The sequence below is a fragment of the Ctenopharyngodon idella genome, chromosome 13 (genome assembly GCF_019924925.1).
Source record: "Ctenopharyngodon idella isolate HZGC_01 chromosome 13, HZGC01, whole genome shotgun sequence".
Taxonomy (NCBI): domain Eukaryota; kingdom Metazoa; phylum Chordata; class Actinopteri; order Cypriniformes; family Xenocyprididae; genus Ctenopharyngodon; species Ctenopharyngodon idella.
Window position 1 is genome coordinate 7,499,928 of NC_067232.1, and position 16,135 is coordinate 7,516,062.

The 16,135-nt window shown below is 36.2% G+C and overlaps 2 protein-coding genes and 1 long non-coding RNA gene across 3 annotated transcripts; all 3 read right to left on the reverse strand.

Annotated features, from left to right (window-relative positions):
• Positions 1-2,020: 2,020 nt before the first annotated feature.
• LOC127525033 (uncharacterized) lies at positions 2,021-5,122 on the reverse strand. Its single transcript, XR_007933231.1, has 2 exons — positions 4,823-5,122; positions 2,021-3,068 (listed from the first exon to the last, which is right to left on the reverse strand). It is a non-coding gene; the product is annotated as an uncharacterized LOC127525033 (long non-coding RNA).
• Positions 5,123-5,549: 427 nt separating this feature from the next.
• On the reverse strand, positions 5,550-8,009 carry mxtx1 (mix-type homeobox gene 1). The gene is given in 3 exon segments (XM_051917845.1): positions 5,550-5,977; positions 5,979-6,614; positions 8,001-8,009. Coding segments are annotated over 3 exon segments (741 nt in total). The 3' UTR covers positions 5,550-5,881.
• Positions 8,010-10,943: 2,934 nt separating this feature from the next.
• Positions 10,944-15,053, reverse strand: elovl6l (ELOVL family member 6, elongation of long chain fatty acids like). Its single transcript, XM_051917976.1, has 4 exons — positions 14,823-15,053; positions 14,589-14,720; positions 13,289-13,440; positions 10,944-12,900 (listed from the first exon to the last, which is right to left on the reverse strand). Exons 1-4 carry the CDS (start codon positions 14,915-14,917, stop codon positions 12,473-12,475), a joined length of 807 nt encoding a protein of 268 aa, XP_051773936.1. The 5' UTR covers positions 14,918-15,053; the 3' UTR covers positions 10,944-12,472.
• Positions 15,054-16,135: the final 1,082 nt, after the last annotated feature.

A 16,135-nucleotide genomic window follows, 5' to 3' on the forward strand; every position in this document is an offset into this window, starting at 1 on the left:
CACAAACAAATCCGTTTCACGATTATTTACTAGGCATCCGCTTATCTAAATTTATTAGATATGCAAATACTGAGTATTGAAGTGACGTTAAAAACACGAACAATATAAATATCTAGTATTTTTATCCCTTATTTTTAATATTTTTTTCATTTTATTTCTATTGTTTAATATGAATAATAATCAATTCTAATTATAATAATAATATATTTATACACACACACACACACACACATACATATAGATATATACACACAAATATATATATATATATATATATATATATATATATATATATATATGAGTCATTCTACGAATCGGGTGCCATTTCCACTTTGCAAGAACAAACTTTTTTTTTAAACAAACCTACAACTTGAAAAATATGTTAATCCTCCAAAAAACATATTTTCCCACCTCAGGCACAAAATCTTTATTGATATTATCCTTTTTATTCAGGCAAGGAAGCCATTCTTGTACCACCCCGTCACGGAAAATATGTATGCCATTGGAGTAGTAAAATAAGAAATAGATTTTTAAAATCTAATGTTTTCGTAATAGTAAAATGTCCCTTTTTTGGAAACCATCAATAGAAAGTCTGTAATTTAATATATTTTTTTATTCTTAGATTTTTAATCTTGAAATATGAATTTGACGTTTCAATGGCCTCATTGTTTGTACTGAAAAAATGAATTCACTTAAAAAATACAGATAAAGTTACATTTATCTGATTAGTCCACACAACAAGAACATAATTCAACATTAATTTATGTAATATTTCATTTTCTTTCCATAAACTTTTAACAAAATGACCCTGTGACGGAGTGGTAAATGTGATGGGGTGGTAACTGATGTGATGGGGTGGTTGGCTATGGACAAAGTGTTTCTCTATATGATCTGCTGGTTTTAAACTTTAAAAACTGGGGGAGGGAAGACATTCAAATTGAGTAAAAAGTGTGTGAGTAATATAGTGAGTGAGTGAATGAGTGAGTGAATGAACCTAACAGTGTTGCCAAGTCTGCGATTTTCCCACAGAATTGGGCTAGGCTACTTTTACACTGTTGCCGCAGACTGTTTTTCACATCCACGGGTTGAAGCGAGCCCAAATAACATGATATTTAGCCCTTGGAATGCACATTTTACCAAAGGAACTCTGCCAAAAAAAAAATTTTACCCCTCAGAATGTGATTTTTTATCGGGGGACATTTTGGGATGAAATTTACCACCCCGTCAAAAAACCGTGACGGGGTGGTAAATTTCATCCCAAAATGTCCGCAAATCTCCCATGTGGTCAAGTTTCTCACCTAGCATACATGCATTCAATCTGAAATATAATTTTCTTTGTATTAATAATGTAAAAAAATGAATAAAAAACAGTTTTCCCTATCTATTTTGCGTGACGGGGCGGTAGGTTTGAGCTTGACGGGCCCTGCCTAACATGAAAAAGCAACAAACAAACAATGTAAAAAAAAATGTACATAGTTTCCTGTTTTTGTTCTATGTGGCTATAAGGTTCAAATAATGTCACTTCAGCTTTGTGATGCCATTTAAAGGAACAGTGCATTATTTATAGATAAAACAAGTTAGTGTGGTGGGGTGGTAAGTCAAACTGAGGGACGTGCACAAATCATAAAATATTTACAAAAAAAATAAGGTTTATTGTGAATAAATATATCTTATGTAAACAGGGACACATATAATCCTGAAAATAGTATATGTTTGAAAAAAATATAACTTATTTGGTGATAATTTAGATGTTTAACATGGACATGTGAAATTGGCTATGTAATAATGAAAAATGATTAAAAATAGTATGCTAATCTTCAAAAAAAGCATTTTATCATATATCATGTTAAAAAGAACACTTGAATTAATAACTTTAAGCTTTGGAAACAGACTTTGGGACTTTTTTGTGCCTTATGCATCTGATCAAATGTTGCGGACCCAAATGGCACCCGTTTCGTAGAATGACTCATAGATATATATATATATATATATATATATATATATATATATATATATTACATTTACATTTATTTTTTACCCATTTATTTTTTAATTATTTTATATTATTTATACTGTTTAAACAATAAATTATTATAAATGTGTAATATAATTAAGGTTCGGGCTAATTCTGCCACATCCTCTACTGGGCCATAAATTGTGTAAACAGGAAGAGACATTCTTGTTTGCTAGGGATCCTCCCTCCCTCTCTCCCTCCCTCTCTCCCTCTCATTCTCTCTCTCTCTCTCTCTCTCTCTCTCTCTCTCTCTCTCTCTCTCTCTCTCACTCACTCACTCACACTCTATCACTTTTTATCTATTTCCATAAAATACACACCTCTTTGCTATATAATAGCCTACATGCAATGAGCATGTAAGTCACTGCCATAAGCATGTATGTGGTAGCAGCATGAGTCACATCCAATGCAGTTTCATCCAAGAGGAACAGAATAACCACAAGCACCACTTCCTCCTTGTGTTTTGTTTTGAAGTGTTGTTTGAAGAAAATGTTATGGGAAAATGCCAGACATCCACAAAATCAAACATCCTGCTGTATTGTGCTTTGTGAGATCAGTACATACATAAAACATCCTTTATAAAAAGGCAGTTCACACCGACCAATGGCAGATACAATTCGGCAGATACCCTGACACTGTCTGTTAGTGTTGGTCGGTTCATGTTCACTCATTGTTTGTCGGTTCGTGGAATGTCTAAGAAGTGATATACTGTAATCTGGTGGTTGTCCGTGTCTATTGGTGCAGTGTGAACTGGAATTAAAAGATTACTAAGGGTTTGATGAATGTACACAAACGTACATAAAAACAAAGAATATGCAACAGCACTTAAAATTCCCTATAGTCCATTCTTGCATCCATACCAGCGTAGATGGTGTATGTGAAGTTACACATGCTTGTGGTCAGTTATCAGAGTTGCAATGCTTGTTGACCAGGCTTTTGGAAAATACTTCTACTGTCCAACAACTCCTCCTGGCCTTCATCCGGTTGCACTGTGACTTCTTTTGTTCTGAGAGAGGCAGGAATGTCTATAAAGAAGGGAGTAGGGAGTGTATTCCTATGGAAAGAGAACATGTTGTTTTTAGGCCTATTAGTAGATGGAAAAGGAGCGTGGAGACATCTCCAACAGATAAAGGAGACAGAGAGTTTCAGTTACCACCAGGGAACCATGAATTGGTATATCAGATGCATTTCATCATACTCCTGCAATTCAGATGTGAAACCATGAAGATTACCATGCACCTTGTCACCTTATTAGTTTTTGTTAACACCTATTGTTTTCTTTAGGTAATTTTTTTTTTTTTCGAACTTTCGGGCACTTTTGGGTCCCTTAACATGCTCAAAAACTCTTGAAACTTTGCACACACGTTAGAATCATTGGCCATCAGGGCCGGACACAAGTTGTCATGGGGGGCTTGTGGGGGGGCTCTGTGGCACACCCTTTTATATGGTTGTATTTGAAGGGCTCTGTAGCGCACTGTGAAGCTGCTTTGAAACAATCTGTATTGTAAAAAGCGCTATATAAATGAAGATGACTTGACTTTTCACCTACAGTAACCAAACTTCATTAAAGTTATACTGTAGATCTCATCGGGATGTATAACTTTCGCACTCTAAGGCTGAATCCCAAATGGTACCCTAAACCTGTAATGCCGTAATGCCGCTTTGACTGCCGGGTAAAGTCCTCTGCGTAGCTCGCAAACTTGCAGGCTCAGCTGAAATAACGGACACGCGTACACGGCAGCCATTATAAGTCTACAAGACCGAAAGTGCATAGAAGTGTGCCATTTGGGATTCAGCCTAAGTCATACACCAGTCCAACAGAAAGTTGGCTATTATGGGTTGTTTGAAAAACGCATGCTCTGGAATTTGATATACTTCTCCTAGGGAATTCATCTTATCGCAACCAAACTCAGTCAGCATGAAGTCAAGATACTAAAATTTAAAATAAAACAGGATACTAAATTGTGAGCAGATTTTTAATATCTCGAACAGTTTGGCGGTGGCGTTGAAACAAATTTATGGCTAGAAAAGGGAAACAGGAAGTGTGATATAACTTCTGCATACATTGACTGATTTTGATGAAATTTCAGCTGCATGTTTGATGTAGGAGGCCGATCACATGGATGTGAGTCAAAGTCATAGCGCCACCAACTGGCAGCAGGAAGTGTGTCACTTTCAAAATGCTTTGAAATTGCCCTCTTATTTTTACCCAATTTGATTCAGTCTTCGTCAGAATAATGTCAAGACACCGCAGATGTACACCTGTGAAAGGATTCTTGATATCTTGAATACTGTTGCCATGGCTTTAATATTCAAACTTTAATATTCTTTTTGGGTGTTTTTGAGGCTCTTAGCAAGCTTCAAATTGCATGAAACTCGACACACACATCAGAATTGTCAGCCAGTAGACATGGCAAAGCCTTAGAAACGGGCGTGGAGGATGGGGCTCTGTAGCGCCATCTTTTGACAAAAGTGGGGTGGGGGGGGGATGTTTACCTACAGTCACCAAACTCAGTACATATATCTTTCTAATTTACAGTCATTAGCTCTGACCAACAGGACGTCGGCTATTTTGGTTTGAATGTGGATTTTTTGAAAAATCAGGCTCTGAATTTTTAACTACTTCTTGTACGGGATTCTTACGATTCGCACCAAACTTTCTGAACATGATGCCAAGACATTGACGATGCTACATTGCAAACAGATATTGGATATCTCGAATGTTGTTGCCATGGCGAGGAATTAAATTAATGACAAAAAGGGATACAGGAAGAGTCTCATATATTGACAAAATCCTTTTACACTCACCCAGTTTAAATGCATATTTCCTGTCATGAACAGTCTCCATAAAGCCACCGGGGTGGCAGTTGCGCCGGGCATGGGCCCGTCATCGTTGCTTGCAGTTATATTATCGTTATTGGGTCCTCTTCACTGATGTTGTTTTTGTATAGTTCCAGAGTTTTCTTATTTATAGATGAACAATACAAAAGTACAATAAATACGTCCTGATCATGAAAGGCTTTCTACTACAGGGCCAAAACCCCTTAGTGCTGGTTCCACCCTTCTTCAAACCAATCGCTCCTGTAACTGTTGGTTGATCAAAGGAGCTGCAAGCAGACAAAGGCCTTCCAGTTTATGCAAATCACTTATCTCCTCTTCCTGTTACATAACTGTTTCTAAAAACACCCCCACCCCACACTCACAATGTAAAAGCAGCTGGTGCAGGTAGATTACACCAAAAACATTTTAAAAATTGTACTAATCCCAGACTTTTGAATGGTAGTGTATACTTTTTGATTCAGATCAGAAAAGTGATAGTATCGAGCACAAATATTTCACCTCATGAATGACAGAAACACTGTGTTATGCAGCATATTTGATGATTATCATGGTTTTCTGCCATTGAGGTTATCCATGCATTAAAGAAAAAGTACAAAAAGCTATATCAATATATACAGAACAACTGTATAATATCTGACACTTGAGAGAACATTAGGGAAAAAGCATCTTTATTTAAATGACACTTGAGAGAACATTAGGGAAAAAGCATCTTTATTTAAATGCAAGTGCAGCAATTAAATGAAGTCAATAAAGATGTCTGTAAACAATATACTCAGCTGCATGATTACACTTTTACAGAGATTATTAAATAAATAGCAACAATGAAGATAAATAAGACCAAAGCCCATTTAATTTGTCTAAAAACATCTGAAATCTCTCATGTTGTCACTTTCAGATTAGATAAATAATACATTATTGTTTAGGCATATCCTTATAGTCAATAAATACATTAAATAAATAGTCATAAATAGATTGCACACAGCAAAATTCAGCCATACACATGGTTGTCGTCTGATGAGTGGCTGTTTAGTCCTTCTCCCTGCCACCAGTCTCCTTGCAGTTCTCCCAGGATCTCCTGTAGCGACAGGGCCGGCAGCTCAGGCAGAGGCCCGTGGTGAATCCCGCTTTCCTGTTGGCTCTCCATCTTTGGAACTTCTGAGTTGTCTACACAAAAAGAGCTGGAAGCTGGAGGAGTTCCCTCCAAACCACCCTCCCAGCAACCCGAGTCTGGGGTAACAGGGGTCAGTGGCTGAAGGCTGTTGTGTTTTTCAGACGGAGAGTAAAAAAAGCTCTGGATGGAGCTGGTATTGCAGGCATAGGCATCAAGATGATATGGACTCCACATGGAGCTCATAGGTGACCTTCTGTCATACCTCGCAGCCCAGTTAGGGGGCATCTGATGCTCTGGGCTTAGAAGAGGAGGGCTGCAGTGAGCATTCATGGCTCTGGCCTGATGGTGTCCGTATGAAGGGGTGCAGTACCCGGAATCATCACCGATAGACATGGAAGATGGAGTGTCACATCCATAAAGGCCATCCCTTTCCATCTCTTCCTTAATATGATCGGGGTACGCAGTTGGTGAAGTGCATAAAGGTCCGGTGACCGCACCAGACTTGCCGCCCTCCCTGTTAGAAGAGTGTATCTGCTTTGGTGAATTCTGCATGGCGCTGTAGGCTGGCAATGGTGAGTCAGATTGCCACAATGGCTTCTTTCCACCCTTGCATTTCAAAGTGCGAGCCCTCCTATTCTGGAACCATACCTATTGCAAATGGAGACATCAAGATATAGAGAGTCAGCCTCATAAGAATACAGTTGATAGATTAGACTCAACCATCTAGTGCATATAGATAAGAGCTTCCCTGTCAAAAGATTCAGGTTAATCATTATGAGATGACATCCAGCTACGGTGGCATAAAGTCAGGATGGTTATCTGTTCCTGGTTTGTCTATTGTTTACATGCCGTACGGTCTCTAAACTAAACAGCAGATAAACACAAAGACGCTTACGTCATGTCAGATATTGATAGTGGTATCAAAGACAGCAAACAGTATGTTTTCACATAAGACCTTATTAGCATATCACTTCACCTGTTTTTATGCATATCTGGTGAATTTGTAAATGCGTAAGAGACATAAAGGCAGAGAAGAAGGGGTTGTTTCCTTATTTACATAATTAAAGAAATAGTTCACCCAAAATGAATTCACTCTCATGTTGTTTCAAACCTGACTTTCTTTCTTCTGTGGAAGACACAATATGAAATTTTGAAAGAAAAAGAAAAATTGTCCACAGAATGAAAGTCAATGGGGCCCAAAGTTGACTTTTATTATATTTATTATTAAAATATGTTCTTTAGTGTTCCACAGAAGAAAGGAAATCTTATAGGTTTAGATCAACATGAGGGTGAGTAAATTATGATTTTTTGGGGGGTGACATACCCCTTTAAATATTAGTGAATTCAGTGTGTTATTGTACATAAAGTGCCATAAGACATCGTGACCCACCTGTATGCGAGACTCTGGCAGTCCAGTAGTTTGGGAAAGACTTTCTCTGAGGCTGATTCCTGGGTAAGGATCTGTCTCAAATGTGGCACGCAGAAGCTCAACGTGTTCCTTTGAGAAACTCGTCCTTTTCCTGCGACTTGCACTCCTTGATACAGTACTGCTTCCAGATATTTTAGCAGATGCATCTGAAAAATAAGATCAAAATGAGTGCAAAGCTAATCATAGTGTTATGGTGATTGTCATCCTTAAGTTAATGCAAACTAAACTACAAAACTTATATTAAAACATATATTAGAAAAACAACATCAATGCAATGTATGAATACTTCTCCACAAAAATAATATATGCAGCAGAAGAATTACAGTGCCTGACTTTTGGTTTGAGATGGAGAAGCTTGGGAAATCAAGCTTTTTCCTATGGGATCTTAAATGTTAATATCTATCAAACACAAATTTCACCATTCAGTAGTGCTTACCAATACTGTTGTCTTTCCACATGTTGTGTCACCACTGGTTCAATCCTGAAAACTGAAGGGGCTGAAGAGTAGGTCTGTCTTGTTTGATGCTCCTCAGGGATTTGATTTCTGACCCCTACAGCACTGTTTTATACCTGTACCTATCCCATGACCCCCCTTTCACCCCCACCTCCCCCATTATAGAAGGGCTTATTATGGGTGAAATAGGAATGAGATGAGGGACACTCTTCGAAGGCCAGCCCAAGCCATTACTTAAGCATTTAAAAACATCTTTCTCAAAAAATAATGTTTTGTCTCTTTAAATTGGATTTTATAACATTTAAAAGTAAATATTTCAAAAATAAAAATATAAAAAGGGTTAGTGGCTTTTATTCAGTACATTTATATGCTTTTATTTCATAAGATATTTGAAATACATGTTATTTTTATATATGTATTTATTTTATTGTTTGGTATATTTTTATATTCTTATATACAAAGGCAAAAAATAAACAGACTGTACCAAATAATATATTTATATTCTTAATATATATATATAAAAAAAAAAAACCTTAAAAAAAAAAAAGTTGCTGCCTTAAATTTTTAAGTACAATCAACTTCAGACTTAAATTACATTAAACTGACTTAAAAGATTAGTTGAATCTTGTATAACTTATAAAAAAGTTGAAAATTGCTTAACATATTTTAATTAGTTAAAGCAATGTAAAACATATTGTCATAACTTATTGATATCATTTTTTACAGTGTATTAAGGTTTTCAGTGTGGATCTTCTCATAATCACTATTAGCTGTAAGTCATTGAACAATATCACTTAAAACAGCTGAAAATAATTTGAGAAAGAAATTAAACGTTAATATGTCTAACAAAACTATTTTTATATTCCTATACAAAGGCTAAAAATAAACAGACTGTATGTTAATACAGAAGGCTTGTTGCACATTAATCGAACATATTGTATAGAATTACACTTATTGGAAAAGTGCGTAAATGGATGGTGCCTTTTCCTGTAACTGCTTTTCATTCAAGCACTGTAATCAATAAAACAATAGAGTTAAGAAAATATTAACTAACAAAGACATTAACAACATGCTTAACAAAAGTTTAAGCAAAAGGCTGTGAATGGATATCTCTTTGTTTCATCTGATCTCTTTTCAAAAGAAACATGTTTGGAAGCCAAGGAAAACAAGGAGAGTGATTTGTGAAATGAGTAATAGGAGAATTTACATGTGTGAGTATTGTCACTCCCTCTCTCTGCTCCAGAGGATCCAGAGGGGATAACAGCCATTTCAAAGTCAAGGTTCTGTCCAAGCTTGTCAATGCAGATGAGCTGTTTAGATGTGCTGTTGAATTAAGCCAGACTAAAGCAAACTGAACCCTGCAATCACACAGGGACCTTTCTGCCCAAGGCATAGAACAGGCAACCAGTTCATTTTGATGTTTCAGTTTTCCTCAAGTAAACCCAGAACGGATCAATAAATAATGCCCATATCTGACAAGATAAATATTTCCATTCAAACAATTTATGGCATCTGGTTAGCTACTAAAAAATGTATGGCATCTAGAAAAATGTATGGTTACTAGTAATTAAGTGATGTTTGGACTGCTTTTCATGAAGTCTAGTTTCATCTGATCATCTCATCTTTTTAGTGCACTTAGATAATGGTTATTAAATGAAATTCTCATGTAAAGCATGCAGAACATCAAAGTCTTTTTATTATGTAGTTGGGCAAGCCTGCATTGGCTATAAAAGTTTTTTGGGGTTTTTTCTAACAAAATGGAGAGCATGACATCCCCCCATTAATCAAACACACCCTCTTAGCTGATACTGCATTCTGCTGCAGTCTAAATCCAATCACTGTGTTATTTTAAGATAAATGTGCAAATTGCAGATAGTTTTCATTTATTTGTTTTGTATACACTTACCTGGCAACATTACTTTTGTATATAAGCAAATACAGAGAGTAACTTTCTTTCCCTGGCCGTTTCTGTATTATTTCCATATTTGAAATTTTACTTTTTTGTCCTTAAAACTCCTAGTCCAGCTGTTCTATAGGCAGAACAATAGGTGGCAGTATTGAGCTTTAACAGCATTAAAATTGTGGCACGATTTTTCCGTGATGCACAGCTCTAAAATCAGATGCATTCAAACATTTCAGGTGATTGAAGTTCAATGCAATTTATAGCTGTTGATTTTAGGATATAAAATAATAATTTTAATGTCTAAAATGAGGGTGTTTATTTTTGAAGATTATCATGAGGAACTAAACATGAATCATATACTTTTGTTGGTCACAGATTCTTATTTTCTAAAAAAAAAAAAAGGCTAATCCAAAAGTCAAATAATACTGGGTTTCTTTCTTTTCTTTTTTTCTTTCTTTGATGGAACCATGGTGATGCTAACTTTCAGGTTGGCTTAAAAAAAAAAAAAAAAAAAAAAAAAACATCACTGCAGCATTCTATTCTCTCCTCATTGGGTGAATTTGTAAGTGGCTTTCATATGCACAAATACAACAAAAATTGTTGTCCATGCATGTTGATATGTTGGGGAAAGTAAGAGCAGTAGGGGCTTCTCGAAAACCAGACACTGAAGAGTTAAGATCTTTGTATCACCACCGCTGCTGTACCCTTGAGCAAATCACTTAACCTCTGGTTCCAGCATGCTAAATGGCTAAATGGCAAGTTACTGACCTTCTATTCATAAAAAAAAAATGCTAGGGTCAATGTATGGCTGCTTAACTCCTAACCACATTTTTGCCTGCTAGTGGAGAAGAATACCCAGAATATTTTCAGAGAGTGTTTTTGTCATTACAGTTAATAAATAATAAACCTCAGACTACAGAAATCACTAATTTCTGAAGAGGCTTCCAGAGTCATATCTAACACAAGTGCTCTATCATGTAGAAAAGAAAAATTGACTGGCGGAAACGGGAGAATGAAAAATGAAATGACATCAACCTCAACGTCTACATCTGTCATTGAGCTGGAAATATGTAAAACTTCCTGTTTACAACAAAAGTATGTTTGTTAATGCATAAAATATGCCAGCTCAGAGAACCTGTCAGTTGACAACATTTGTCTGAAAAGTTGAACAGAACATGATAGGCACAATAATACAGAAACAACTTTAATGACAAAAAAATAATCATAATTACTTCACATTGGCTATAGGAACATGTACAGATGATCAGGTAGGAAAGAAATATTTACATTTGACACCTTTATTATACTTGCATCACATTACACTACTTTATTAAAATACAGGAGTTGTAAACATGTTTGTTGTAAATGTTTTGTAACGTAAACTAGTGCCACTATACATTCAACTTCATACTATGTTCCTACAAACACAATGTTTTCACTAACATTAAGACAAAGTCATAAAATTTCTTTAAAACCTTTAAACGGAAATTTGCAAACATAGAAACTTTCACAGTCTTAAAGTGATTCTAAAGAAACAGGCAGGAGAGACCAGAGTACAAAAAAAAATAAAAAAAATTGGATGGTAGCAGCAACAACATTTCAGATTATAAAAGTTTCGTTCCACTGAATATTCTCAAAGGCCTACCAGTACATAATACAATATTTTGAAAATGATCATAAGTGGAAACCTCATCATTGTAATTTCAGTGGAAAACCAAATACCCCCACAACTATAAACTGAACTATGTGATATACATGATAAATATATAAACTGTGCATTTTACTAGTGACTAAAGTAACAAAATCATCATTATAGGGACGACTAAAGGTTAACCACTATGTCAAGCACCAATTCAATACTCAGTACAGAAACCAGGAAGGAACCATTTCATAGTGACTCTACCCATAGGTCATTCAAGGGTGAAAGAGTCCAAATCAATCATTCCTCAGCTTGTATTTCATACTGTAACTTCAGTATGAAGTTACATCAGAGCTGCAGTGAGCTAATGACAGAAACATGCACAGAATGAGAGAGAGAGAACAAGGGTGTCGTCCTTCTGGAGAATTCCAGCCTTAAAATGCCCAATTTAAATGTCTAGGAACCTGTCCAACCAGTCAGCACAGATAATTCAAGTTTCTGTAACATCATAAGGAAACACTGAATCAGCATGCTCAAATTCCTACACACCCAGGAGAACATGTACCAAATGGATGAAGTTTTAATGGTGTGGCCATTTAAACTAGGACGCTTTTGACAAATTCTTCACTTTTTCTCAAACTACAATCACAGATCTTGGCACACGCTACAACGTGCACCATGTGTCTCAGCTTGGTTCAGGGCATTTTATCAAGTCTGCAGAGAGTAAACAAACATGGACTTTTGAAGATTACAAACTGTGGCCTGTAAGACTGGAGGACAAAGCAGTCATAGAAAAAAAACACTTCAATTCAAATCACCTCCAAAATGGAAGTTCTCAACATAAAGAAGTGCATTTGATGTGCTTTCCTCAACTAATATCAGAATAGAACAAAAACACAGCCCTGAAACAGCTTGAGACATAGCCAGACTGTAATAGCAGTTGTTTTAAAAAAAAAAAAAGACATCTTCATTGTTCACCTTTCTTTAAAAACATGAAATAAATATTATAATAATAATAGATTTTATTTAACAAGGTAAACTATCAAAAATAAAACCTGTATATAAACTTCAGTCCTGCATATCACTCAGTTTTGAGGCCCATGGGTTTTGAACCCTTCATGTAAGACTGATAAAAGAAAGAAGAGAAGAGGAGCAGATAGCTGAGATACATGAGTGAAGCCCACACTATGTTATCCACATAGGAGGGACAATCCCCATCCTGCATCCACCGGTACACTAGTGCACTTACTGCCAGCCCCATGGCCATCTGGGCAATCTGGGTGCAGGTGATGACGATGGCACAGGGTTTTGGCACACGGAGTCCTGCAGCTCGAGCGGCGTAGTAGCTGTACATGAGCGCGTGCACGGTGTAATTCATGGTCATGAACCAGCCACCACCAGCGACCTGGTCTTTGTAGGAATACCAGGAGTACACCAGCACGGTAATGTGATGATACCAGTGCAGGAAGATCAGCCGCTGCTTACGCAGGACAATGAATATGGTGTCCCCTGAAAAAGTGAAGGCGTGTGTAAAAAGGGTTAGATTGCAAGTGCAAAATTACAAGCAATTAAAGAGATGATTAACCTAAAAATGAAGTAATTTACTCATAAAAATGGGTCTTTTTTGTCCATACAATGAAAGTCAATGGGGTCCAATGTTGTTTTGGACTCCACTGACTTTCATATATTATATATATATATATATATATATATATATATATATATATATATATATATATATATATATATATATATATATATATATATATATATATATATATATATATATATATATACACACACACACACAAAATCTTTCTATTTTTCTAAATGACAACAGAATGGTCATTTTTGATGAATTATCCCTTTATAAAATAAAATAAAACAAAAGCCTCACCTAGCTCTGGGGCTTTGCTCAGCACAAAAGCACAAGCCCAGAACTTGCTAATTGGTCCATTATAGAAGCTCTGATCACAAACAGACTGTTTAAAACCACTGGTGCTGAGAACATACAACATGAAGCAACCAGTTCTCACCGCTCCAATGATACTGAAAAACAAAACAAAAAAAAAAAAACATGAATTGTATGAATATCTGTCTGTCATATATGTCTGTCATGACTGTGAAACCATGGTATCCAAGATAAACAATTCAGGCCTCTTAACTCTGGGGGTGGGGGAGAAAAAGAAACAAACATTGCTATAGCAGGCGGTTTCTGTGTTAAACGGCAATCAATATCAAAACATTCACTGAGTGGTGAAAGTCCAGTTTCCATGGGTGATCTAAAAGAGCATGTGACCAGAGGTCACTGCTGCCATCCAATTACAATATTCTATTGTTCTTTTCACAAGCATGCAAACAGTTACTTTGTGCTTGCTGTCATTTCTGTCCTCTTTTGTGATGGGACCAAGACGACTCATCCCCACCCAAGTGAAACTAAACCCAACTTTAAACAATAGCACTGAAGATTTAAAAACCACATCAAGTGGCAAATCTCACAAACATGTCACTGGCATGCATTTTGGCACTCTCGCATTTCAAACAGCAATTTTACAGGGAACAATAGATATGGAAACAATTGTTTCTTAGTACAACCACATATGTAACCTAATGTCCAATATTGAAAGTCTCATTAAAAATAAGCCAAAATGTGCAGTGTCATTAAAAGGTCAAAAGTTCAGCGCAAATATTAGTAGGCCCATCTATGAAAGATACCGATATCTTTATTCTAGTAAGCCCTCCATTATGGAGACCAAATGTCCCCACAAAGATAGTAATACCAGGCATTTTTCTTCAAAATTTCATATTTAATTCAACATGTTACTTGCTGCACCACAAACCTGTAACTGTTTGTGAAATTTACTAGCAATTTCTGAGTAAAAAATTGTTTCTACGCAATTTTTACCCCCAGTGTACTCAGAAGTGGATTAAATCTGATAAAATCTTCTTTAAAAAAAAAAAAAAAAAAAAAGTAAATCTAAAAAAAAGAAAAGGGTAGGTCAAAAGTATCTTTTAAAAAGCAAAAATAGTAGTCTGTTAGGGTTAGGATGTGGGTAAGGTTATAGCATTTATACCTACATATACAAAACATAGAAGTCTATGGAATGTCCCCCATTCAGATAACCGAGTGTGAGTGTAGTGTGAGTGTGTGTGAGTGTGAGTGTGTGTACTGAAACTGAACACTAGTTTTTACTTACCTAAAGATCGCCAAACTGAGGGACCACAGCATTAACACTCCACGCAGATCAAGTCTCCGTCTTTCCTTCATGAAGTGCTGCCCACCAAACACGACCACTACATACACAGCACCAAACAAAAATGACTTTTTCCTGAAAGAGACAAAACAGAACACCAGAAAACAAATTTATAGTGGACCTCCAAACAAAAATAAATACAGATGAAGTTCTTATTCAATCAATGACGGTTCTTACCAGTTGTCCTGCATCCATTCAATAGCAAACCTCTCATCAAAGTGCCGCTCGAAATCATACTCAGCCAGAGGCAGCTGATATTCTGTGTCATTCATTTTGAGTCACCTTCAAAAAATTGTGATATAAAAGTGAAGATAATTCGGAAAAGCTCTGGTTACTGTCCGCTCGGCAGGGCAGCCACCAGTTAACTAAGCAACTTCAAACACACACCTGTGCACACACCTGGCCTATGTAAATCAGGGTGGAGTTTATAGTAGAGTTTAGGGAGTGACTCTCGGCCAAAAGGCTGTTTTGTATTTCCTGAATGGAATACCAGTTTTTGCGATGCTGCCAACGAACACTCTTTGTGTAAAAACGAATAGTTGTATCCAGAGCCGTTGGTTGTATCTACCCATATAAATAGAGAGAGAATAAGGCTGATTGAGTCTCTTTCGATTAGCCATGTAACTCAAAGCTGTGAAAAGACAATTTTATTACAGTTCACTATGGCTTATGTAAATAATAGCGACATTATCGCTAGAATGCCGAATATTCAGTGTTGCGTTTAACTTCCTAATAAATTTCTAGTTTCTTATTTATGAAAAATATTAAATTTATACAAACTAAAAAGTAGCCTACTGTGGTGTGATAAACTGCTAAAGTAAGAACATAGCATTTCTGTTAATAGAAAACAACTGTTACAATATTGTTAGCCTATGTTTATTAGGCTATTTTTAGTGTAGGCCAATTGAATTTAGTTTAGAGAAATATGTATAGGCTAATTGGAAGACGGTCACTAATAAGTGAATCAATAGGCAAAATTAGTAAAAATGTATGATATTATTTATGATTTTTTTCCAAACCGTTTGTGTGACTGTTAAATTTCTTTGAATAGAGGGTGTATGCACAGACGTCACTTTCCCGCCGGAACGCGCTCCCTCAGCTGGACTGAGTGGCAAAAGAACCTGCTTCATGACTGGATTTGATAGGGGAAACTGCGAAAACGCGAGTAAAACAAACGATTATACTAAAGGTTGGGCTCGAAAGTGTTCCTTATGACATGTCAAAGAAACCTAATCCATGGATGTTGATGCAGCCAGGAATCGTGTTTCCTGACATTTATATGTGCCTGATTTCGACGCCGGGGAAATACATAAAGCAAATCTGCCTGTGAACGCTTTATATAAATACAATATAGGTAGGTCTAAATCAGAGTGATCACTTAGATCAATGTTATATATTTCGTCATATTGTCCAGCCCTAAAACTTGTATAGTTTTTTTCAGTGTTTATTTAAAAACACCCAATTATGCAGAATGGTAAATATTTAATTGA

Bases quoted from the DNA above. Each gene is read 5' to 3' on its own strand.
- elovl6l (XM_051917976.1), bottom strand. From the start codon at position 14,917: ATGAATGACACAGAATATCAGCTGCCTCTGGCTGAGTATGATTTCGAG. The intron at 14,721-14,822 runs GTAAGAACCGTC...TGTCTCTTTCAG, and splicing joins GAATGGATGCAGGACAACTG to GAAAAAGTCATTTTTGTTTG. The intron at 12,901-13,288 runs GTGAGGCTTTTG...TCACTTTTTCAG, and splicing joins GAGCAAAGCCCCAGAGCTAG to GGGACACCATATTCATTGTC.